This window comes from Folsomia candida, unplaced genomic scaffold, assembly GCF_002217175.1.
Source record: "Folsomia candida strain VU population unplaced genomic scaffold, ASM221717v1 Fcan01_Sc006, whole genome shotgun sequence".
NCBI classification, from domain to species: Eukaryota; Metazoa; Arthropoda; class Collembola; order Entomobryomorpha; family Isotomidae; genus Folsomia; species Folsomia candida.
The window spans coordinates 6,763,262-6,788,032 of record NW_019091198.1 but is presented as its reverse complement, the minus strand read 5'-3'; the positions used below and the strand labels follow the sequence as shown (position 1 = coordinate 6,788,032).

Sequence of the window (24,771 nt, the reverse complement as noted above, 5' to 3'; positions counted from 1 at the left end):
AGTGTGTACTATTATTTGTTGTTGTTACAATTTTTTCGATTTATATTTGGTACTGATGAAACAAACAAATAAGTTTGGTGATTTCATTTGCCGCAGAGTCAGAAATGCAATATAGATATAATATTTATAGGTGGTAATAAGTCAGATTTCAGGTTACGAACAGATTTTATTTGGCACGCGTCTATATTTAATTGAAGAAGTGTCCTTGCTTCATTGTTTCATCACAGTTTAGAATCCTCTTTCTCCTGTGAATACATAAACAAACATTATATCACGGCAAGTATATTTACTAAACTGCTAATGCCATAAAATTCCTTACAAAACTGAAGCTGCGGTTAAGAGAGTGTGGAGTATTGTTTTCCTCTTCAATGGTTTCCATCGGATCCTCTGTGGAAATCGCCACTGACTCCGTCTTAACCCCCTCTTCCTTTTTCTTTGCTTCCTCCTGGACAGAATTTATTTAATGGTTAAATAATGTTATAGTTAAACACAAATTCTCTCAATTTCAAGTCCACCTTTATCACATTCATCCAGTATCGATGGTTGTCCTGCAGGTGCTTCGTGTGCAGACAAAATATTTTTCTCTTTGATTTACTACTATCACTTTTATTGTCGTCAGAGTAGGATGACTCTTCATTTTCATAATCTGCCTCCTGAAAACTCATGGTGGAAATCTCATCCGCCGTGGTCTCGCCCTCACCCTCGTTCTGGTCATCCTCAACCTCGTCCTCCCAGTAGCCAGGAAGTAGCCCTGCTTCCGCACATGCCTTGCACAATGGGGCGACCAAATGGTTAATAAATGATTCTTGCAGTTTAGCCAGTTGAGGATGGTAACGGTCCATAAAGGGAGAAATAGGGAGACCGAGACGCACCTCCTCGTCACCTAGAAAAATACGGTTTCGCGATTAATAAATTTATTAGTAATAATAAATCGGACGGTATAAAACGAGTGGTAGATTTACCTTGCTCATAAAACTCTTCCGCAATCCTGTAGGTCCACTGAACGTGGATATCATGATACTTGCAAGGTCCGTTGATATCGGCGAGCTTAATACAAATCTCCATCACGAGGAGCCTGTCCTCCTCTGATGTCCAATCTATTCCAGGGGACTCTTCTTCATTGACTTTTGAATTGAATTCGGACATAATTTCAAAATGGCGTTTAAGATCCGTGGCCAAAATTGCTTCGATGACGAGGAAACGGAATCGTTTAAATTCAGCCTTATCCAAGAACTTTAAAAAGTTGTAATTCTCATTGTTCATAAGCAATGCCCATGCCGCAGCAGCATGATGATTTTCAAGCACCGAACGATCATTGTATAAAATCGCCTGTGGAAAATGAAGGACATTTTTTGATACTTCATCCATGAACATGTGATTGATTTATAGTTTTTAAAAGTGACTAAATACGATGGTGTTCAACCTGCGGGGAATTTGTTGTAACCAAGAAAGCGTTGGTCCGACCAGGATGATCATAATCATGCATTGCAGCTAAAATTATTTTAAAAACCAATGTTTTTAAATATTTTGAAATTAATATGGTCACAATTTTTAGTGTACGTACCCGCAGTGTACAATGCCATAAGCTCAAGACCTGGCAAATTTGCACCCATGATCCCATACGAGGCTTCATCCACATTGAAGCAAGCTCGTTGTCCAGACCAGTCTATTTTTCATGTACGCATTGTCAACATTTAGTTATTGCAATTATTTGTAAAGAAAACTTTAGTAAATGATTACCGGGATGTTTCGTTAGTTTACCAGAATTTGGAGTGTCAGGGTCGGGCGGAACCATCTGGAACCCTGGGATTGCTTGGGTCGTGAAATAAAACACGCCTTGCAACACATCCGCCGCATGCATCCGATTGTGATCTGTTAACAAAAACAGTATAAATTGCTGTGCAAATATTTTCTTTTTAGAAATATATAAGAACAAGAAAGAGGAGAAAAGTAGGTACAAGGTTTATTTCGATATCCCATTTCCAAAGCGTGAAAGTAGTTGATGAACTCCTTAATCGGTATTTTGAAGGTATCGAATAGCCCAGTCTCGAGGAACACTTTATACGTCATCTATACAGGGAAGAAGATCGTGTAGCGCATAAAAAATAAACCACATCGGATTGTTATCAATGTAAAAATTATTCAGAAGGTGTTTCTTATTATTCATGGAATATGAGAGAGGAACGTACATGACTGAGTATTTGGGTCTTGGAGTTGCGTTCCAGATCGAATATTGGGTAGTCCCACTCGCCCAAGCGACACAGATATGTGTTAGCAGCAATTGTGGGGAGATGAAATTGGAACCCGTCCGATGTCACAATAACTGCGTCGCGGAACTGTGTCAAGTAAAATTCATGCTTCAATTTTAACTTCAAACTGTCAACCGTGCAGTGTCTGTCAGCCTAAAACTCAAACAAGGTCAGCCTTCCAAAAAAGATTGGATCGATCAGGAATGATAAATCATAAGGCTTCAGATTTTTTATTAATATTAAAATATTCGCTCCTGCTCCACTTCCTTGGGGTTTATTATAAGTCTATCAGGCGAGAGTGCTGCTGAGGTGATTGAGACCTGACTGACAGTAATTTGAAGACGAAGGAGATGATGAAGGAAGACGATGATATCTTTCAAGTGGGCTTCCTCCAAATTTTATATTATAATGGCATTAGTCCTTCTGATGTATTTATTATTTTGTCCTCATGGCTCTAATAAATAATAAGGCCTTCAAATTCCTCCCATGTACACGATAGTACTATAGGCGGCCTACTATCTGTTTGGCGTGGCTTATCCTTAGTCCATGCACTACCCTGCTGCTGACGTGGACTTCACGACAAAGGTGAAGAAGGAAGGAAGGATGGCCGAAATAAGATAAGAAGACGTGGTTAAAATATAAATTGAAGACGGCAATTGAAGAATTTTTTGGTCACTAATACGCGGGTTAGGAGGATATATGTAGTGTTGACGACAACGACAAAAGGTTGTCAATTAAGTTGGAGGGGAGACCTTGAACGCGGAGAACAAACATCTCGGAACTCGAGTTATTAAGTTAGAATTGAGAATCAATTACGAGAAGAACAAGATTTGCTGCCTCTTCATCATTCTCACTCGAGAAACCTCCGCGCATTGTCCTCGTCCTTTTCTTTCGAGACCACATTTTTGTTGGACCAATTCGAAAGTCATTGAAGGTAACCACTTCAAAGATGAGAACAACGTCGTGTTACACGGAGCATTACTCTGATAAATGTCTGATATGTACGGTCCAAAAAGTTGGGATGAGAAGAGAGTGAAGCTGATTTGAAGTAGGTACTATCCGAAGAATAAGACGAAGAGGAAGCCACATCGTCTTAGGGATGATGAAAACAAAGAAAGTTTTTAAAAGAAGAAGACGAAGAAGACGACGAAACTAGCGGTGTATGAAATAGATTGCTTGCAAAGGAGTCAAGTTCGAAAATCAATATTAGAAAGAGGACAGATAGAGAAAGTGGCCACAATTTCCAACAACTTCACAAACAACTTGGAATTACTTTGTCCAGAGACTCAAGTTTGGGCTAATAATCCGGACTCGCCTGACTTCTACTTTCCTTGTGGCTGCTTCTTGGCTCTTCTTCTTGTACACACTATTTACGGCGTGTGTGTGCCATCACACCGACGACCGACCAAGTGAAAAGCTGGCTTAGCTTCCAAAATTCAAGGAAAAAGAAAGTTGTGACAAGAGTGAAATGACTTAAAATGTCATTTCATCATACTGAAAGGAGTTCATTATTTCACTAATAATCTATTTGCTGCCCGTGTACACAGAATGATGAAACATGTACGTGACTGGAATGCTCGTCATAATCACGAAGGATGAGACCGTATGAGGAAGGCCATGGTGTCAGCCAGCCAGTAACTTTTACTTTTGCACGCTCTCTCTCTCTCTGTCTCTACTGGGACAAAATGCATGAGATACGAGTCAGTCATGTACATATGCTTATTTGTATTCCAGCGTTGAACCTAAAATTATTTGACAGAGTTGCGAAAATACTAATAAAATAGGAATCAAAAATTTTGATGGCCATTCCTGAACTTATTCAGTAAACTACATCTCATGCGGACTTCCTTCCTGCACTTTCTATTTTTACGATTTAGGATATTTTTGATGCCACTTTTTATGATGGATGTTTATTGGATGGTAGTTTGAAGTAAAAGAAATCATGGTGGACCACCATCCGTCACAACCAACCATCGCGTATCAACGACCATCTTCGAATGAATGGCGATGGATGTTTTTAAAAAGCAAGGTTATCTTTTTCCTGAAAGGAGAAGAAAATGATGACTTACGTCTTGAAGTTCATCCTCCTGGTCATTATTATCCGTCGGTTCTTGGAGCGTGAAAGTGACGGGACTGAGTCTCACAGAGTTGGAATTGCCAGAAGAGCTGTCAGGGGGGCCTGGACCATCTCCCAGGGTGCTCGCATTGCTGCAATCCTCGTCAGGATTGTCCAAGTATGGAGACGTGGACAAGTTCCTCCCACTGGGAGGGGACGAAATTTCGTTAATTTCAACCAAACCGAGCCAAATATCATGACGACGATATTATTCACTACCTGAGAAGCCCCAAAGAGTCTCCATCATTCGTTGTCCCCGGCCCCGTCGGCGTGGGCTGTTCCGGCTGAAATATCACCTTGGGTGGGGAATAGTCTCTAAATCGACTCTCAGACGCTGACGTCGTGGATGTCGGTGGTAGATTTACGATGGACAATGGTTCCGGTTTTGGATGGTCAGAGGCTCGCCGGGCTGAGAAGTTGCAGGGGGAATGGTCCCTGGAGGGGACTGGGGAGGGGATGGGAGACGGGATCGGCGTTCCTGCAGGACTGCTACGGTTGGACCCAGCTGCGGATACGGAGGCTGACTTTGTAGTAGACGAAGAAATACCCGTCGACGCTGCCAGAGCGTTAAGATGAGTGAGGTCTGAGGGAGATAAAGGATGTAGGCTACAGACTGTTTTCCTCTGGGCGGATTGTTGCGGGGTGGGAAACTCTTGGTGGCTGAATCGACGACGACTATCTTTATTAGCACACATGAAAGTCAGACATATAGAACGTCATCACAAAACACACGAACATTCCGCATTCCGTATTAAACCATGCGGTTTCCATAATCCAAACAATTCCGTTCAAATTATATTTTAGTAGAACACATGCATTTCACAACAAAGTATGAATATACAATTAGTAGTAGAACACGAGAAAAAATGCGACATTAATATTTTTATCGTGAAGAAGAAGAGAAGTGAGTTCGAGAATGGCATCCCATCAGATCAGACGAAGAGAGAGAGAGACACATTATAGAACCACAGCAGGCGATGTGGATTGATTCCCACAATTAACATGAAAATAAACAATCAATGAAAGTCAATGAAAGATTCAAGATTTTTTGTTAGTTTTCGTTAGTGCCCAAGTTCTGTTTTACGATTTCCTCTTAAAATTATGATTCGTTGGCTCGCTGCTCATTACCACCGTCCTATCAACTAAATTTAATTAGGGGATTAGTTAAAATGGAGAAAAGAGACTCGAGTGAAAGCAACTCGTTTTATAACTTTTGATGACTCGTGGAATTAATTATTCATTCTGCGCATCAGTCTGACTCAATTCAGATGTACATAAAAGTGCTATGGCATAAGTTGCATGAAATGGAAATAAAATTACCATTTGACTTTTTAATGATGGAATTCTCCCACTTTGATTCCCAACTATTTTCAAGATATCAAATGGAGATATCTATCTTTCAGGTCTGTTATGCAACACAAGAAATCAAATACATCCACTTCATCTTCTATTTGGTGAAAGTTTTCATGGTCAATTCAGTAATTTATCAGCAGCGATTATGACGTCTTGTTCTCGCCTGTCTTTGTTTATATATAAGAAAAGGTAGCCGTTTCAGAGGCTCTGACATTGAAGGTTGTAAAGAAATGCGATGATGCTGACCAAAGTAGTCTTTCTTGATGCTTCTACTTGTACATACTCCGATATACCAAAAAGCGTCATCTCCATGAGGAAAAAGAGAAAGAGGGACGACGACGAGAAGAAGATCTCCAATTCTAAAACCGAGTCCCCAAGGAGTATCCGACGTCGATGGTTCGACCGACGACATGGACAAAATATGTTGTTGAACAATTCATCACTCTTCTCCATCTTTCACAAACAAGGACCCGCTTGCTTTTCACCACGACCAGCTAGCTCAACATCATTTATCCTTATCTCGCACACCACACAATGTGCGATCCTTCTCTTTGTTCTCATTCAAAACCATGGTCCTCAAGGACAAGGAAAGACGTATTTGAAAACTGGCTAACTTTAACCAGTGAAATATATGCTGGTTGGTTGTTGGTTGTTGGTCGTTCCATCTCAAATCAGATCTTTTGTTGACAATAAGAAAATGGGAGCGTCCGTGGTGTCGTGGATAATGATGGTGGTTCATGTCCACACAGCTAGGAAACACCAAGTACCAACCAGGATATATAAAACCCTGCTGCATAAATGTTGGACATGCGACCTGCCTACAGGAAGTCTACAAGAGGAAGGACAAGAACAGAGAGCGAAATGTGAGAAGACGTTACAGTTTACGCTTCCAAGCTAGTTAGACGGGCGACTCTTTTGCTTTTGCCAACTTATCATCTTGATAAAATGTGGACGAGTTTGTGGGAGTTTGACTTTTCTCCAATTCTTCCTCTCGTAATACGTAAGAAGTACTTATATGAAAACCCTTCGTCATTTCGTTTCTCATTTCCTGCTCTAAAATATGTACTTTGCACTCGAACAAGACATGTCCACTTCCTACATATGCCACCACCCCACCAACAACTTTGTGACAAACACTTGAGTATTTCCGGACTTTTCCTTTTCCCGATAAATATTTCATTCAGTAAGAGCAAGAAGTAGTTTGGAAAAAGTATTGTGAGCACAAATGCTCTCATTGTTCACGCGGAATTAGTAGAACCACTCGTAGAACCAGACCTATCTAGTTGTACTTAGAAGAAAAAGAGGAGGAGGAGGAGGGAAACTGATAGGGTTGCCGATCCTATCCTATCCTATCCGATCGGATAATCCGAGATTATCCGACACTTGTTATAACATGCATCCTATCCGAGGCTCGGATATGATAATTATCCTATCCTAGTGTCGGATATCCGTCATCCTATCCTATCCGATCGGATAGGATAACGTCGGATAAAAACGGCAACCCTAGAAACTGAGCTCTGATAAGGTTTTGGCAAGCCTAAAATAAATTTGCATAAAAACGTGCCCTTACGTTCTTACTTACCAAGTGCAAGTCTCGTAAAATTTGGCAAATGTGCCGCAATAAAATGACACATTTAAATGCTGTGCAGCATAATAAACGCCTCTGTTCTATTTATGTATTGCATTTCTCGTGAAAAGGAAAGTAGTGAAAAATTAGTTTTCTTTTTTAAGTTTATTTTGCACATGAGTTTGTCATTTCGTTGTGAATGTCAAATTTGGTGTTCAAATTAATGTATGTAAAGACTTGTAACAAAATTACCACCACCGCCGCCACGGCCGTGAAGGGTTGCATAATCACAAGGTTAGAAGGTTCAGTCTATTAGCTGCTACTTGTATGAACTATAGTTACTGGGAGAGTAAAATTCGATTTATATAATTTGCCGTTACGAGTGCACTTTGTTACGTCGGCTGGCTTAATAAGCCATCATTTCGAAGTAGCAGGAGCCATGTATACTTTGGAACTTTGGTCGCTAAATGAATCCTATCATGTGGTTCTCTGGTTTTCATGTGGTTCTTTGGTCTTCACCAAAGGGAAAGTAGCCTCGGAATAACATGTTTTTCAAGTGAAAACAAACTGTAAGAAGGTATAATAAGCTTGAGGCGGTTTGACAGGGTAGGATCTGGATCTCTCTAAAAATCTCCTTGGTCCTAATTCCTATCATCCTTCCGGTAATGAGCTCATCATTCCCAGCAATGCTGAGTTTATATAGGCTTTTCTCATCATTATGGTGAAAGGAGTGGAATCCCATCTAGCTCTCGCCCGTCACCAACCAGCAACCAACAGAATCCCAGTTGTCCTTTCAGTCAAAGTATAATTGGCCACGACCACTACACGACGACAGAGTCAGTCCAAAATTCAAGGGAAATGATTGCGGGATAGAATTAGTGGTGCTTGTGGCTGCCTTCGTGCCAGGAAACAACCACAGCCAAGGTCTGCATTATACCCTTAATATAGCAAAGTAGTCGCCCTCGTCGTCGTCGCGCTGGCTGATTGGGTACTAACTATGACGCTGATGATGATGACCAATAACTACTATATAATATTATGGCAGAGTGAGCATTATAATTTGGGGACAAACGAGCCGTCACTCTGACGCACTGACTAGAATGGACAACGACTAATGCAAACATAGTTAGCAGAATTACAAATTAATCACTTGCTGACGTTGGTTGATTTGCAGCGGTATACGAGTCACAGATTGATATCTCTCTCCCTCTGAACTTCACATGTGGATGGATACACACACAAGTGTGCACACATTTTACTCATACGTGTGCACATATGGGAGGTGGGGAAAGTAATTTTTGAGCCGTTGAGCAGACCACACTTTACCAAATGATCGAATCCATAACTTTCTTCCGTGTACGTACATATGCTCGGCCGTGGACTGGACTGACAGCCATAATTGGAACGAATGAAGGAACAACAAGGCCGGCACTGCCATGTCGCAATGCAAACATTTGTCGAGTAATCAAGGCGGCTATTAATACTTGATCACAACTCCGCGGCCGTCGTATACAAATTAAAATTGAAATGAAAGCCAACCTGTGGAAGCATTTACAGCGAATCCGCATGCGGAGAAACTACGAGCTTTATGAGAAGCCTGTAACGCTGCGTTTGGAATGTGTGGCGTGGAGGTGGCGGGTTGTTGTTGTGACATCAGCCCGGCAATGGAACCCGTCAGCGGCGTCCCCATCTTGAAGGTGGCGAATGCGGGCGTGGTCGTCGTCGGGAGGAGAGAATTGTTCTCCTTGTTGTTCTCCAGCAGGGTGATGGGGATCAATCCGTACTGTTGCGTCGGACTGCTTCCGGGCGGAGTCCCTTCTGTTACAACCATAGTTAGCATTCCAACCCTTAAAAATGTATCAAACATGCATCTTGCAATTAGATGAATATGTTGATGCAGGTGAGAGTCACAGGAAACAAAATGCAATTAGTGGGAACACAGATTCATTAGTCAAGCTTGGCATGTTAACGTCATCACATTATTATTACTTTTTATGGTCATGCATTATATGCCGGCAAGCAAATATACATAAAATCTGTCCAGCATCAATTACTTACTTGCACACGCTGGTTCAGATCAGGCAGAGAGACAACGATAACTGACAAGCATAGGATCATCATGACAAGACAAATGCATAACACACATACACAGATACGTACGTATGTACCTTGTATCACGATGTTTTTAGTCACAGTCAGAATTACTGGTACAAGACAAGAGAGTAGGAAACAAGCTGAAACACCAATTCCAGTACAATCATGCAATAATGATGAGATTTTTAGTTTCACAGATGGGATTAGGATCCGTTTTGAATCACCCCGCATTCAAATATGTACATAGATATCTACACATCATTCATCATCAGCATAATTGGACAACAATTACATGCAGAGTGCTCGAGAGTCCCGTTTGTGGTTAGAAACCGAAACTTGTGGATTAGCAATGCAGGGAGACACAAAAGAGGAACCTGACTGACGAAGGGAAGACGATGTTTGGAGAAGGACACATTAAGACGGCAGCACAAATGACTCAAGAAGAAGGGTTAGTTAGTCAGGGAACTGAATGTCGTAGCTTAGAGAGAAAGACGAGAAAGGACAGGGCTTGAGGTGGGGTTGGGTCAAAAGTGTGTGTCTGTATATACTTAATATTTACTCTTAAATTAAAAAGAAAAACTTACCCATTGCGGATCGAAAGGAAGCAGATCGTCTTCTTCGTGCATGCGGTTGAGGTTCTAAAGTTGGCTGTAGATTAACGAAAACAAACACGGGTTTGGTTGACTCATAAGTACAGACGACGGAAATAAAATTATCATAATATTAAATATTACGGAGAAAGCATGACTACATATTTAGGCAGCCGACTGGATAAATAAAGCTGCTTACCATTCCTGTGGCTGATGTGGTAGTGGTCCACGTGCTGGTGGACATTCGGCGGAGTAGATTGGCTGAAACACCTTTCTTCCCAGCGCCAGAGTTCCGCTGTGACACACATGACACCAAAGACAAAACTTTATTAATTTAAAATCCAAAGCGATATTTTATTAAACATTCTTCTCTCCTGGCCACACTCTCCACATCAAAGCAAAAACCCACTTATTCGCCGACTTCCTCCTCTCCGCCGACCTAATTCCCATCTCATTCGTTGGACATTCACGTGTGCATATGTTGTAAAAGAAGTTCCTTGTTGTGCATGGCAGCCGTCTACACAATCCACATTCAAACCCTGTTACTTTGTAGATTAAAGACAAAGCAGGGACCACTCCCGTTTCGAACTACATACTTCAACTCGTGCAGATGGGAAACATAAACTAAATATGAGCATCAGGTCAAAAAAATTATGGTCTAGTCCTTCCACCAAGAGGAGGCGGAAATTGGGGTAAAACTCTTAATAAAACTGTGGCCACCACCACCGAGCCCAACAGACAAACGACATAGAACAGGAGGAATGGAAGTTTTTATTTTCATTCATGTATTTTTGATGTCTTCATCATCCATGAGCAGTCGACTCGAACTATAAAAACAAACATTTTTGCATGTCTGGCCTTGGTGGTAAGTCGCGGTGTTGCACCATCGTGCATATATCTGTCACTTTTGCCGTTGCTCAAAGCCCGGAAAGAATTGCGTCATACTTATGGCAAAAAACTTGTCTAGCCCGATACTCATCCAAATATTTTGACTTTACCTAGCCCAAGTATTGTACGACGCATAGACGATCCACAGGACAGAACGTAATTGGTCAAACTAAGGAAAGTAAGAACTTGTGTACTACACAAGATATTTTTCATTTATAGACTGGACTGGACCTACCTAATTCTTCTCTCAAGTAGTGAGTAACAGTGTTTCGAAATAAACGAGGTCCTCCTACCATTAATGCCACCTGACCTAACCAACCTTGCTAAACTGCTCCAGTGAGCATTGTAATGACCAACGGAGCAAGAGAAACTCTAAACAAACAGTTGTGTGAAGTGAAACTTGAAAAGTCACCAAGTACCAAGTGCGGACGACTACAGCGATGAATCGAAATCCACCTGCTTGCTCGTGCTTCCGATGAGAATGCCATCTTTTCAAGCAGGAGAGGAAACTTTCCTCCCAATTCAATTCAAAAGTTAGCTTTTAGTTAAGTTTAGACAGCTTATTTAGTTTTTTTTTGCTGGTTGAGCTAGAATTGAAGTGGAGAAAATTGGAGTGAGATCACAAGTGAGCTTTCAACGGTGAGGTTGGAGAAGTTCCTCTCCTCGCTCGTTCCCTCTCTCTCTTGAGAATCCCACAGTCTCTTGAGGCTCAAACTTTCACTCCACCTCACCTTTTGATGGACGCACGAAATAAGCGACCATTTTTGATTCCTTTCGGTTGCCCCACTTTCTCCTCGCCTCTTTGCAACATGTCGTTGTATGTAAGGTCAGATTTTAGTCGGTGTGTGGTTACTTAATTATGAGACCAGATTTTCGGGCTCCTGCATAGAATTTGTATAAGTATTTGAGCTTATAGAGACCAATTAGGAAGGGATTCGGCTACAATACGTCTCAAAAGTGCCCCAATTTATTGATGTACATAATTTACCCTTATGTATGTAGAAACAGACCTTATTACCATTATGCAACCTTACATAAGCTGATTTTATGCTAGTGACGACTATACAAGTATTTAATCTGTACAAGTTAACGCGAAATAAAGTAGCTAATTAAGTGAAAGTATGTACATATGTATGACGCAAATGCTCCTCTGAGCCGGAATGTGTATGCGTCAAGGAGCAACCTCGAATTGGTGCTGGGAGAGACGAAAAAGGAGGAAAGAAGGACAAAAGAGAGAAAGAAAGTGGTCCATCGAAGGTGATCTCGTCGACATATTATTCGAAATGACGAGGCTTAAATGAATTGACCAAAATTCGAGTCGAGTCAGCCATGATGGTGTTTTCGTCTCCTTTATTTCCTCTCCTCCTCAAGAAGACACGAGTTGGACGGAGAGGCCGAGAACCAATTTTTCAGCCTGTTTGGTGAAACTAGAAATGACTCCTTCGTGGCTGAGATGCCCTTCTTGAGTCGATTGCCCAAATATAGCGTCTCCCAAAGGAGTGCTTTGTGGCAACTGAAGACGGCTGATAATTTATGAGTCATAATGAAATAAGACAACGCTACATCGATTCTCTTTCGCTGACAACAAGGAAAAAATCCTCCTCCTACTCTTCTCTTCACGACCACAATTAGACGACAACTCGACGACTCAACCGGCTGCATGTCCACGCACGAAATACAGACAATTTAATATATAACAATATGTATCATACGGCTCTGTACCATCACCCAATGACTTTTTTATGCAACAGCTTTCAGCCATAATAAAAATGTCTCGACTTATTATAATAATAACTCCTCGGCCACCAGGATGTCCACTTTTTTATACTATTTTTCGCTGACCTTTGGCATTGTAGAGAGTTTCTCGCCCGTGTAGGGGATTTCGTCCACGTCGGACGTGTACTCCGGGTCTGTGGTGATTGAGAGGGGGGCCGGGCGTGGTCGGGAGGAGCAATGCATGGGGGTGGGCGTTGGTTTGAGCAGCGTCGCCAACGCCTTGAGCCCAGCCACGATGTTCGGGGGGAGGGAGGCTTGGTCCAACAACATTTCCGTCACGAGGCCATGTGCCTCGTACAGCAGCGCAGTATCCACCACTCCGCTCCCCTGCAAAAATACAATGGCAAAAAGAATGTTGGTTAAAAAATTGGAATGCGATGCAAGCGAGCAAAATACACTAAATATTTGAGGCGTGCAGTAATCAACAATTAATACTATTACGAGTTTACACTTGGTTTGCTGCATTTTAAGCAGTCTCCTCCGAGTGGAAATGGGAAAAAATTTTGTGTCGCTGGTTTCTTCCAGTCAGTCAAGTAAATGATTTCTACTTTATCATCGTATTCTATTGCATTAATTTGTGTTTTCCAAGAAACAAGAAGAAAAATTAGGCTGGGAAGGATGTCGCTGTCCAAAGTTGAGCAAAACTGGAGCATTTCTAGCGGAAGTAGGGAGAAAACGTAATAAAGCTGCTCAGAAAGTGGAAACAATTACGGGAATTGAATATGTGTATGGATGTATGTAGCTGGCTCAGAAACGGGGACCAACTGGTTCCAATCTTTTAATTAGATATGTCAAATTTATATAAGGGAGATATTTTACACATCGACAAATTTGAGAGTTGGAACATTTTCTATAAACAGAAAACCAAAAGGAGATGCTAGATTTCCAGTGTCAAACATTGTTTATTAGGAGAAATTCTCAAGGTTGGCAACAACAAAAAGTGAAGTTGGATTGTCGTTGTCGTTAGTGACTAATTTAAGTTTTCCTCTTCTAAGAAGATACAATTAGAACTAAATTGGCAATTATATCATCATGAGCAAACATGATAGAAAACTCTTATTTTTATCATGCTACTTATTTTTAATTAATTGATCAGTAACATACAACCATAGCATTTTAAAATTTGTATTCGTATACGGACAACCAACCGAGAAAGGCCCTCTGGCTGGCTGATTGTTTTAAGATCACGACTCATCCTTCATCTCTCGGGTATTTATGTGCCTCCTTTAACTATGTCAGTTGCATAATAGGCTGAGCGAGTTTAATAATATTTTGAATTTCTGGAAAACCTTGCCCTGATTTAAACACGAGTAGCAATGTTGATGATGATGTCGCTTTTGGATGACGGCAAGTGAAAGCGACTGTTTTTCCCTGGGTGAGAAAAGTTTCATGCTGAGATCCTCCTGATGAAAGGCGACGACAAGGAAAGTAAGCGTCCTTTTATTGCGTGGCAATGTTCACTACTTTCACAATGTCTCCGTCCCTGGATTCCATTCATTTTGAATGTTGACATAAAATAATGCAAAGTAAGGGTGGAAAGTCATCTCGACTGGCTGAGTGAATTGTGCTGTTTCTCTCTCTCGTGCATTCTTCCTTCTTTTCGAGGGGAGAAAGTTGAACAGAAATCCTCTCCACAAATAGCAGCACCAGCCACGGCTCATTTCACTGGACACCCATTTATTCTCATCCCATCTCACTCTTCATGGGGAAAAATGCACAAATGTGAATAGAAATTCGGAGCAGTGGTGCAGGCAGTCAAGTCAATTCGCACCACCGCAACTACCGAATCCTCGAGAAGAGAAGAGCAATTTTCACGTAAATCCAAACTCTTTTTCGCGAATAGAAGAATACTTTTATCTGGACGAGCCTTTATTTTATGTGAATTCACAGGTTTACGAGTATATGATTAGGCAAAAAGAGTCATGGTAAATTAATGGAGATATCCGATTCCCATAAATAATGAAGCCTGTTAAGCAGATGAAAGTCGTTTTGGAAAAAGAAGCTGGGACTGATTGTGGCTGTAAATATTAATCCCTGCAATTTGCAAAGCTGCCTCAAAGAAGAAGAGCGAATGGGAGAGAATGGATAGACTCTGAGGTATCCCACTCAATGGCCTTCAACATAAATTATTCCTCGACTGGAGGAAGAACGAGACAGGAGAGATCCTGCTAATAAGACTGAAATTATAACACCGACAACAAAACAATGGAGTCAGTCTGTCGGGGACGGCGGCAGCGATGATGATGATGATGTTGGTTTACTTGGTTGGTTTTGTTGCTGTGAAGTGAGTGAAGCTTGTTCATTGTGCAGGAAGAATCAGGCCAAGAAAGTCCCGACAACGAGATGGGGAAAGTGCGAGGCAGGGGATACGCGTCGTAGATGAAAACAACATTCACATTAATGTTTAATGAGCTAACCTACATTAGAGGAGAGACATAAAGCCTTTTAATCCACGACTAAGTAGATCTGTCAAAAGGAGAACATTTTATTGTGAAATGCATCACTTGGTTCTTGAATTGGAGAGTATGGGAGGTAATAATTCCGCATTTATGGATCAATATAGGTACTCCAACCTTCCAATAAAATGTGGACAAGGTTCTGGAGAAAATTCAATGAGAGAAGTCGTCATTAATTCCCATATAATAAGTAAGTACTCCTTCTCCTTCCGTTGATGTGGGGGACGAGATTTATTCCCGTGTGAGTGAGCACATAGTCAAAGAACAGAAAGATTTAATACGTCAAGGAAAGCAATTTTGGGCAAAAATGAATGTTTTAGTTCACCATCTGCAAATGATTGCCTTTATGCAATCAGTTTTCCGTGTACTTACACAACTATTAAACGACACTTACGACGACCTTACCACCAATTTGCCTAAAGTACAGCCAGAGGTCGACTCATAGTCATAACTTGAACTGCTGCGGAACAATTTAAGGAAACCATTGTGGTGGTTGGTTGTTGGTTCTTTGGTATGGCGGCAATAAACCAATTTCACGCTTTCCGTAATTTCCGTTATTTAAGACACTTTTTATTCTTCGCATCGTGTTAGTTACGACCCACGTGGCAAGCATATTAAAGGTTCGTATGATAAAATGAAATGACATCTCCATCTTCAATTCTACATATACGCACTCCTCGCCACTTCTACCACATGCAAACTAAGGCTTTATGATCCGTTTATTCCTCCACTTGCCAAAACTTTGCTCGCAAAAGTCCCATTTCATTTTACTCTCGAGAAGAGAGAGCTATCGTTCCTGCCCACACTACACGAACGGCCGGACTTCTTATCAATCAAAACTTTCCTCGCGTGAAAGAAAAAACCGATGTGAACTTTACTTTACTTTGTTTGCATTCCAAAAGCCGGAAATATTGCACAAATATCAAAGTAAAAAAACTGGAAATACAATTTAAAAAGAAGTCACGACTCGTGAGTCGTGAGGTTGAATCTGATTTACAATTTTACAATGAACGAATTAAAGCGTGAATTACATATTCGAAAATGAAATCCCTTCATACCTATCAGATCCTTATATCACTATATTTTAATTAAATTCCATCTCCTTCCATCCAATTCAAGCTAGAAAGCACACAAGTGCGTAGGTATTTACAAAAATACGGCCTCCGTTTTTATATAGTTTTCTTGAGAAAGTAATTAAAATCCTGCTCAACATATCCGCTACTTAATATAATAAGCATTCCCTCCAGTCTGCTCATAACAGTTCGCGTCACGACATAACTTGTCAACTGCCAGCAGGAATGTCCTTATTCTCAGCACGGACCGAGCCAAGAAAAGCATTTTCAACGGTCGGTCACAAAGGAAACTGCAGAGAGAGAGATTTCTGGTGGTGGTGGTGGTGGTGGAAGGGCAAAGTGATTATTTACATGGCATCATCTCGTCCTCAACCACCGACCGAGGACGGACAATGGAGTCCAAGGAAAGGAACTTGCTTCGGGAGAGTGGTGAAAGTGACCTGCTTCACTGGAGCAGAGACGATGGCCGGCCAGACCTTCTGCCGGGATGATGATGATGCTGACGAGTCCATCAGTAAGTGGTGACCACCACCATGCCCCCGCTAGAGGAAGAAATGGCAACGTATGGACACCAGCAAACAAGGGCCTACGACACGTGTGAAAAGATACTAAAAAAGCTGGTGCTTATTGACTCGAGGAAAACACTTTTGGTACAAAATTCCAGTTTTAATAAAATGAAATGTAGGGAAGAGAAGGATGAGTAAACGATTGGTCAGGAGACAAATTTTAGTGGATTGTGTGCGGTCGGATGATTATATGTGGACATGATGGTGGTGGACGGAGGAGAGGAAGGCATAGAGTGTAGACAAGGTTGAAGAGATCCAATTCAATTGCATCCTGCAGGATTTCATTTACCATTCCATTCCATTACTCCAATTCTTCTCCAAATCTACTCCAATCTCTCTTGAGAGCGCTCCTCGATACCTCTCTGCGGACAAATTGTCCGTGTCCAAGGCATCCAATCAGTGATAAAATCCGAGATTTTTATTATCTCGCTCTCTCCCTCGCTCGCCCGCCTCACTTCCATTCCAGTCTGGAATGTCAAATGTCTCTCGTCCAAATTAGCAAAAATAAGCTCCCTCCTCAACACCTGCTGATCTTATAAGCAGTCCTCACTCAAATAATCCCCGCTTATTGATCCCTCGTCGATGCCCCATTACTTATTTACCACTACGACTCAGCATCATTACGTAAGGAGCTCCACTTTCGAGAAAATGTGCCACATTCATCACCCATTAATTAAACGGGAGCTGGTTACGGCGAGGGAGGAATTTATTCTTACTTTTCACACCTTTTCCTATTCACAACCAAGGAGTGTACAGAATGAAAGATTGTTCCGTTCGATTTCGCCAATTTTTTTCTGGCACTTGGTTTAATTGGCTTTTCAAAATTCGATGAGTTTCCTTATCATCTTTCCAATATGATTCACTCATTACCGGAATTTTCGCATATTTATTTCCTGCGAGGCTACGGGGCAGACGACCGAACAATGGAAATAACTCTGTAACCAGAGAAATGGGAATAAACCACTGCTGGACGAAGGAGGAGAAAGCAGCGGGATTCAAACTCTGCATGCTTCACTCTGACCTTTGCTTTGATTAATGTGAAATGAAGGCCAGTAGTGTGCCAGGCATCTTATGTTTGCCTCTGAAAGGTTTATTGAATTGCAAAGACGCGTAAGGAATCTGAACATGTACAACCAAGATATTCGGGAATATTACGGTGATAAACTCTGCTTTCTCCCATACGACCGTAGTTTAGTTGGGGAAAGCACCTTGCGTAACAGAAAAAGGTCATTCCTTTCGTGGGGCAGAGAGGAGAGTCACTAACACACTGCAGTTGCCTAAAATGATTAAATTATACAACTATCCTGCCCAAATGGACAGTTTTGTTTTGAATCTAGACCTAGAATCTAGAATCTGCCACGCCCAAATTGCACCCGACTGTATATTCATAGACGTGATTATTATATTTACATGAGAGCAATAGTAGGCTATCTCTCTCACCTGTGTTTCTCCTCCACAAATGGATAAACCATTTTGACTTGAATGACGTTGGATGCGTGGAAGAAGGTTGATCCATATTCTAATATTTCAATTTGTACTCGGATGTGTGTGTGTGTGGAAACTTTTCACCTTGAATGCTCCCCGCCCTCTCTCACGCCAGGCTGAGATTCGACGAACATTTTGACCTTAAGCTCTTTCCCAGATCTTTAAATAGTTTGATAATTGGCATAAATATTGTATAGTTCAGAGGGAACTTTTTCCAAATAACGAAACTCGCAAGCATACATTTCAATCAGTTCTGAATTAATCCAACTTATAGAAAGGATACCAATCTCAACTTTCTCCATTCTGCCATTTGGCAAGACTCCGCTAAATGTAATGGAAAGTGTGCCAACTAGTTTCACGCATCTTCTCTCCTCTTCCTTTTGAAAGTGGGAGTTTTTTTTTCCTGCTGGAAATAACTTTAACCAAGTTCCATCCCCCAATTTACTATAACCAACTCATTGTTGCGAATCTTACACTGTTAGTCAACCAGTCGAGCAGAACACAATGTTGATGATCACTCAGGCAACGCATGCATAGCAACTTTTATGCCTTCTTCTTTGTACAATATGTGATTGAAATAATGTGATTCATGACTCGTAGAGAAATGGGAGAGTAGAATCTGTGTCCTCTTCGTGGAGCGAGATTTCGCTAAAACTCCATGATCAAGAAAAAAGCCATAACAATACAACATTTGGAGCTGCATACTAATGTTCTCCTTCGACTTCCTCAGGGACCGATCCATGTGGTCTAGTGTCAAACAACGATGTTGCTCTTTGATACTGTCTAACCCAGGCCAGCAGGCTCGCGTTATTATTAAGGCGTCCATCCACCAGACAGACTGGCAAACAGACGAGGGAAGAGCATCGAATTTCTCCAGCAACCAGCTCTTCTCGGCTGAATTTCCAATAGAAGCAACTTCGCATTCGTTCTTACTCCATCTCCTCAGGCTGGCTGCCTGGTCTCCGTGCCAAACTTCCTTCTCAGGCAGAAAAAGCAGCAGTGGTGGTGGTGGTGGGAGATGAGACAATATTTGCCTCCATACCACATTGGAGGAGATTTTTATGCCAGGGGTTCACAAGCAAGGAGACATTATGAGATTTCGGGCAGTTGGGTTCTGTCCTACTGCCTCATTTCGTTATAATGTGTAAGGCTTGATCGCAGCCACTTTCTCTCCACGGTGAAACCCTTTCGCAGAACTCTGGACGTAACTTGCATGTGAGTGTGTCAACTTTTTCAATCTCGGATACAAAACTTAACCATGACAGTTAGTTGGTTGGGTGGTTGGGTGGTTGTGGTGGGTGGCAACTGCTTTATTAAAGATAAGACGAGCTCATTTTTTCTTGTAAGTCATCCCACCTTGCTGTCCAACGAAGGGTTTTTGTACGACCTCTCCTCGTCAGAAATAGAAAAAAAATCTACGGTGCCTGATCAGTTTTGCTTAAAAGGAGACAAAAAGTCGAAGCAAGCAAAAGCTTTCTCCTTCCTTCTCATCTGCTCCTCTTCTAAAAGTCGGCTTGAACGAGAACATTGCATTGTCTGCTGGTGATGTGTGGCCAAAAGTGTCCACCAGCTTTGGTTGCTTGTACTCTGACCGAGCGACCCGGCGAGACTATTACCGCTCGCGACTACTGCCTCGGGACAGGAAGATACGCGATATATTAATGACTCCAAATTAAATGTATCTTGTTCATTTATTTATATGTGCCCAGAGTTGGACTTGGAGTTGGAAAGGAGGAGGCGAGTGATGAAAGAAATCGATCCTCACTCACAAAACGGGCAGTTCTTTCTTCTTCTTCCCTCGGAGCAAATAGCAACCTGGTCTTTAAATCCTGAATCCATCCACATTTCGAACCCTATTAGGTAAAGGACACCACCGTGGCAGCCGTGTGTCTATGAAATGAGATTGAGTGAGAAAGAACGAAGGAAAGAAAAAGAAAAGCGATTTTTATTGCGGACAGAAGGCCGTGATGCAAGTAAGGCTCACTTTCACCAACCAACCAACCAACATGCAACGACCAACTAAGTGGGACGCAGATGGATGGATGGGAATGGAAAGCAGAGAGTAAATGACTCAAGGTGGACGGATCTCAGCGAGTGGAATGATATGTAGATAATGGAGAGAGAGAGGAAAATATTTTACCAAACTTTGCCTATTCATCCTCCTCCCAGTTTTTGTAGATATTCACTCCATTTCTGGTACTTACTAACGGATTGCGAAACCAGGAGGAAGTTTGACTCTCATGTTTTCCACCGAATATATAAACGGACGGTAAGCGGATTCCTGCTCAAATCAATATTAAACAGCACAATTTCCAATCATTAAAGTTGCATGAATGCGAAAACCACTGACGGTGTGACGGTAAAAGCATCGAGCAATGCAAGATTAGAGTCAGAAGACTGTCAAATTTTAATTCCTTTTGAGCAACTCTTAATGAGCAGAGTTTATTATCCGCTTTATTATACCCGGCAATAAACAGGGCCGATCAAATCGCGAAACTAAAAGTTATATCTGTGCGAAATGGTGAAATTCAGTCATGCCATTTATTTGCAAGTCAAGATGATGGTTTTGTCTTCCTCTTCTCAAGCGTCTCAGAAGAATCGGGTCGAGTCACTTAGTAGTGGTTTACTTTTGTTGGGAGCTCACTTTACCAAAAACTCAAAATTGATCAGATTATTGTACTTGGGATGACGGCAGCTGGCTGGAAGGACGTACAAGCTTCTTATTTTTGAGCGAGTTTTGAAGAAAGTTGAGAAGAGTTAGGATGACTGTTGTGCCGATGGTGTAATATTATTGATGTCCTACTTACATTTAGATTGGTTCTTTCTCTAGAGAAATCTCCAGAGGAGACACTACCTGATCTAGTCCTTCGTACTACAAAAGCCACCCATTATTCCACTGATATCATCATCATACCCCGTTCTCGTCGTAATAGGCAATTCGAAAATTCCCAATTTTCATAATCTTTTTCCTCTCATATCCAATCTTATGACTTATACATTACCCCATTACGTAATAAATACGTTGCAAAACCAAGCGTCAAAAAATTAGTCAGATTCCTAATGACACTCCATTTAATCAGCGCTACATGTGGACGTACTGAAGAAATGAAAAGCGAGACTAACTCATGCATAGATTTACTAACTCATACCACGCTCTCAAGTATGCCATGCAATGCACGTCCTTTCAAATAACTAAATTATAACAAGAGAGAAATCCCCTGTTCTCATTTTTGAAACATTCTCCCCTCGCCCATTGTTTCCATCCAGGAAGGTCTGTATTAAAGAAATTGGAATTTTTAATTTAATTTTATTCTGTTGACTTACCTGTGCTGAAAGTGAGACACAAGGAATTGTGAAATTTGGAAAATTCCTGCTCCCATGCACATGCATACTTAACGAGCAGGCTCCCTTCTGGGTCATGACGAGAGAGAGAGAGAGCAAAGAGAAAGTGAGATTCTGTGGAGAAAGTCGGGGAAAGGGGTTTTTCCATGGAATATGGGAGTGTGTTTTACGTCATAGAGGGAGCATCAGCGTCACGACCAAGTCTCCAAGACCAGTCTCACATAAAATAAAACTGCTTGATATGCACTTTCCTTGCTCCCCATGTGCTTTTCCTTCCCAGAGAACTTGCAATGGCAGCAGCAGAGCCACAAGAGCACAGTCACATCTCGTGAATAATCCTGCTCACACATCTCTCTGGCATCTTGTGCTATCTGTTTCCATTATCTCCTCCCGCAAACTACATCCGCCAGCAAATGAAACTATATAATTGAGTACAATGCGCAATTCTTGTATTGAAATGGCTCTGGCGAACATTTGTGTAACATTTGATGCAACTTTTATTAGCTAATCTATCATTTCAACAAAGTATTTCGTCAGAGGGAACAATGCGAATGGGGCTGAGGATCCACTTACAAATATGAGTAAACATATAACTAGAGCTGTAAATATCACATCACATACATGCATTTATGTTCGGAATCGTAAAAATTTCTCAATTTTACTCAAGAGCCCTTCCCCCCTAAATAAGTAGGTGCACGGCTCTTATTTATATTCCGCTACTTCGTAAATAATAATTAAACATTCGGTTTAAAGTATGTGCGAGGAGGGAGTAATTGTGATTTACTTTTATTTCATTCGACTAATCAAGGTCATGAATCTCGACCAAGATGGGGAAGTAATGCCACATGACACTAGTTATGTATGTATTTATGTACGTGCAAAAATAATAGTGTGTTTCGACTTTTCACGATTAGCAATAAAAAAGAAGGAGAAAAAATGAACTTTTCGTGTATTTTATGCTGTTCCTCGTATAACAAGGAGTAGTTTGGAGGAGGCCGTAAATGGGAGTGGCTGATGTGAACATATAACAAAGACGTTAGTTTCGAATTTTGTTGAAGATACTCCAAAATGAAGAGCGGATTTTCCTCACGTTCCACTCGGTCATCAAGCGGAGGTCGTTAAGCAAAACCACCACCGCCCTTGTATTCAAATTGTGGAATTAAACGAATAAATATCTCCCTCTTTTATGACTTGGAAAAGACACAAAACAGTTTTAGTAGGCCACGTTTTAGTTTCGGTGGTTTATACGCTCTGCTCCAAATTTTACTCGATATGCCACCAACCAACCAACTTGACTATGTACATATAGCCGAGTTTAATCAATCGATATGGATCTTGAGCAGCACAGGTAAGCACGTAAAATATTTTGCTCACTCAGAACACTCATTACCTTCCTGCCCTACCTACGTAGGTTTAGATACTTGAATCTGTTCCCCTCATTCCCTTCGTGGAAAAGGGAAATCGCATGTACTTCAAAATCCGACGAGTAATGGAATTGAGTGAATGTTATAAAACCCACCCTTTTGACACTTTGCACTCTGTTTTATCACAAAATACTCGACATTTAAGTGTTTTGGCCAAAATATTGCTAATTATGCCGTATCAAAGGGAATATATTAAGCCAGAATTAATGAAAAGCGAACCCTCAAATTAAACTGGGTTCTCTGTTACATCTCAATTTTCATTAGCACTTAACCAAGTGGAAACACTAAATTTCGTCAAGAGGAGAAATTGGCAATGTTTCATACACTTCTTCTTTCTCTCCAAATGTGGGAAACACACACTCAACTTCCAACCCATTGCGTTGCCACTGTTTGCAAAACAAGCAACAACTTAATTGGACCAGTGTACGCGTACCTGTTGAGTTTACCTTATTCCTGCCTGAGCAAACAAGTCACGATACTTACTCGGACTAATTCTGCGGCTCGATACGAGGCTACAACAGTTATGTATACGCGGCTAATATTTTCTTCACTAGTTGCAATTCCGAGGTGGACCAACAAATGAAATTGGCTACGATGCGGATGAAAGTTTTACAGATATTAGAATCCGTAAGGTATGTACATGAATAGGTTTCCGTGTATCAATTAACCCCAAAACTACCTTTCTTGTAACAATTTTAATTAAACTGTACCCGTTTTGCGTACACATTTTGTTTATGGATCATAGTCAATTTGCTGAATAAAGGAACGGTTTGCATGAATTAATACTTACTGTAGAGAAAACATTAGTAACATGATACAGAGCGAAGAAGGAAAAACCAATAAGTCAAACAGGCACGAGTATGTATTTCTGGCGTGTATGCATAAGTGGACCAGCAATTTCTGGGCTTCCTCTTCAACTGTGTCTAAAGAAGACAAACGAGTTCTCTACAAAGGCTGCTGTTTCAGAAAGTGAAACAAATTCGACAAAGTTAAGCTGAGCGTATGCAATTAATATCTTGTTATCCAAACTCGAATTCAATTACGTTTCTTTTGAAGCTCAGGTTTATCAAAGCATCTTTTATTGTTTAGGGTGAACTGGAGGTGAAAGTAATCCAGGTATGAGGATACGACGAGTACAATCGAAACAGGACTGAGACCAATTCACTATTTTTCTCACGTTATGCTCAAAACACGGCCATGAGCTTTAGCTAGCTCTTACCCAAGATAAGTATCTCTATACGTACTTTGGTTTCTAGTTTTTCAAATTGGAAAATTATATATATATAAGTTAAAAAGCTTCCGCAAAGAGTTTTTTTTCGATGGATGGTTCTTCTATAAGTCGATCCTTTCAAGTAGCTGGAACAGTTTTAAATTGGGATCTATGATGTTACCCGGTCAGACACATTTACGTGGAAAAATATGCTAAAAGTTTTCAAAGTGAAATGCTCTATTGAATCAGGAAAAAAAGTTCTCTCAAGGGAAGAAGAAAAAATCAGTAGAAATCTGTTGATTCGTAAATTGATGTCTATTTGCATGTGAACATGACATTATCACGACTCTTGTCAACTGCTCATCTTCGTATATCACATCAAATTAATTTAACTTCGACTTGTTTTGCAAAAGAAGAAAGTGAAATTTTCCACGAATGGTGACAGTGTTCAATGAGGCCTGCTCCTCATTAGGCGACACAATAGTGACAAGTGTGACATATTCCAAAAAGTAGTACGCATTTGTTACATTTTCGTATGGAAAATGCTAAAATGATGTCGGTGTAAAATATGTGTATAGCAAA

General features: G+C 41.1%; 1 protein-coding gene across 8 annotated transcripts in view; it reads right to left on the bottom strand.

Annotated features, from left to right (window-relative positions):
- Positions 1-127: 127 nt before the first annotated feature.
- The window catches only part of LOC110850999 (cGMP-inhibited 3',5'-cyclic phosphodiesterase A), a 61,705-nt gene continuing 37,061 nt past the window's right edge, over positions 128-24,771 (bottom strand). For 2 of the 8 annotated variants that reach the window (XM_035853164.1, XM_035853170.1), the window contains 15 exons: positions 12,700-12,960; positions 10,169-10,264; positions 9,964-10,027; positions 8,825-9,103; positions 4,585-5,044; positions 4,319-4,511; positions 2,190-2,336; positions 1,959-2,070; positions 1,741-1,872; positions 1,565-1,666; positions 1,424-1,491; positions 963-1,329; positions 516-883; positions 320-445; positions 128-245 (listed from right to left, as the gene is read on the bottom strand). In XM_035853164.1, the coding sequence (XP_035709057.1) occupies positions 222-245; positions 320-445; positions 516-883; positions 963-1,329; positions 1,424-1,491; positions 1,565-1,666; positions 1,741-1,872; positions 1,959-2,070; positions 2,190-2,336; positions 4,319-4,511; positions 4,585-5,044; positions 8,825-9,103; positions 9,964-10,027; positions 10,169-10,264; positions 12,700-12,960 (2,799 nt within the window). In that variant the 3' untranslated portion in view covers positions 128-221. The remainder of the gene's footprint in view (positions 246-319; positions 446-515; positions 884-962; positions 1,330-1,423; positions 1,492-1,564; positions 1,667-1,740; positions 1,873-1,958; positions 2,071-2,189; positions 2,337-4,318; positions 4,512-4,584; positions 5,045-8,824; positions 9,104-9,963; positions 10,028-10,168; positions 10,265-12,699; positions 12,961-24,771) is intronic. The other 6 variants (XM_035853165.1, XM_035853166.1, XM_035853167.1 and 3 more) reach the window with 6 other exon arrangements.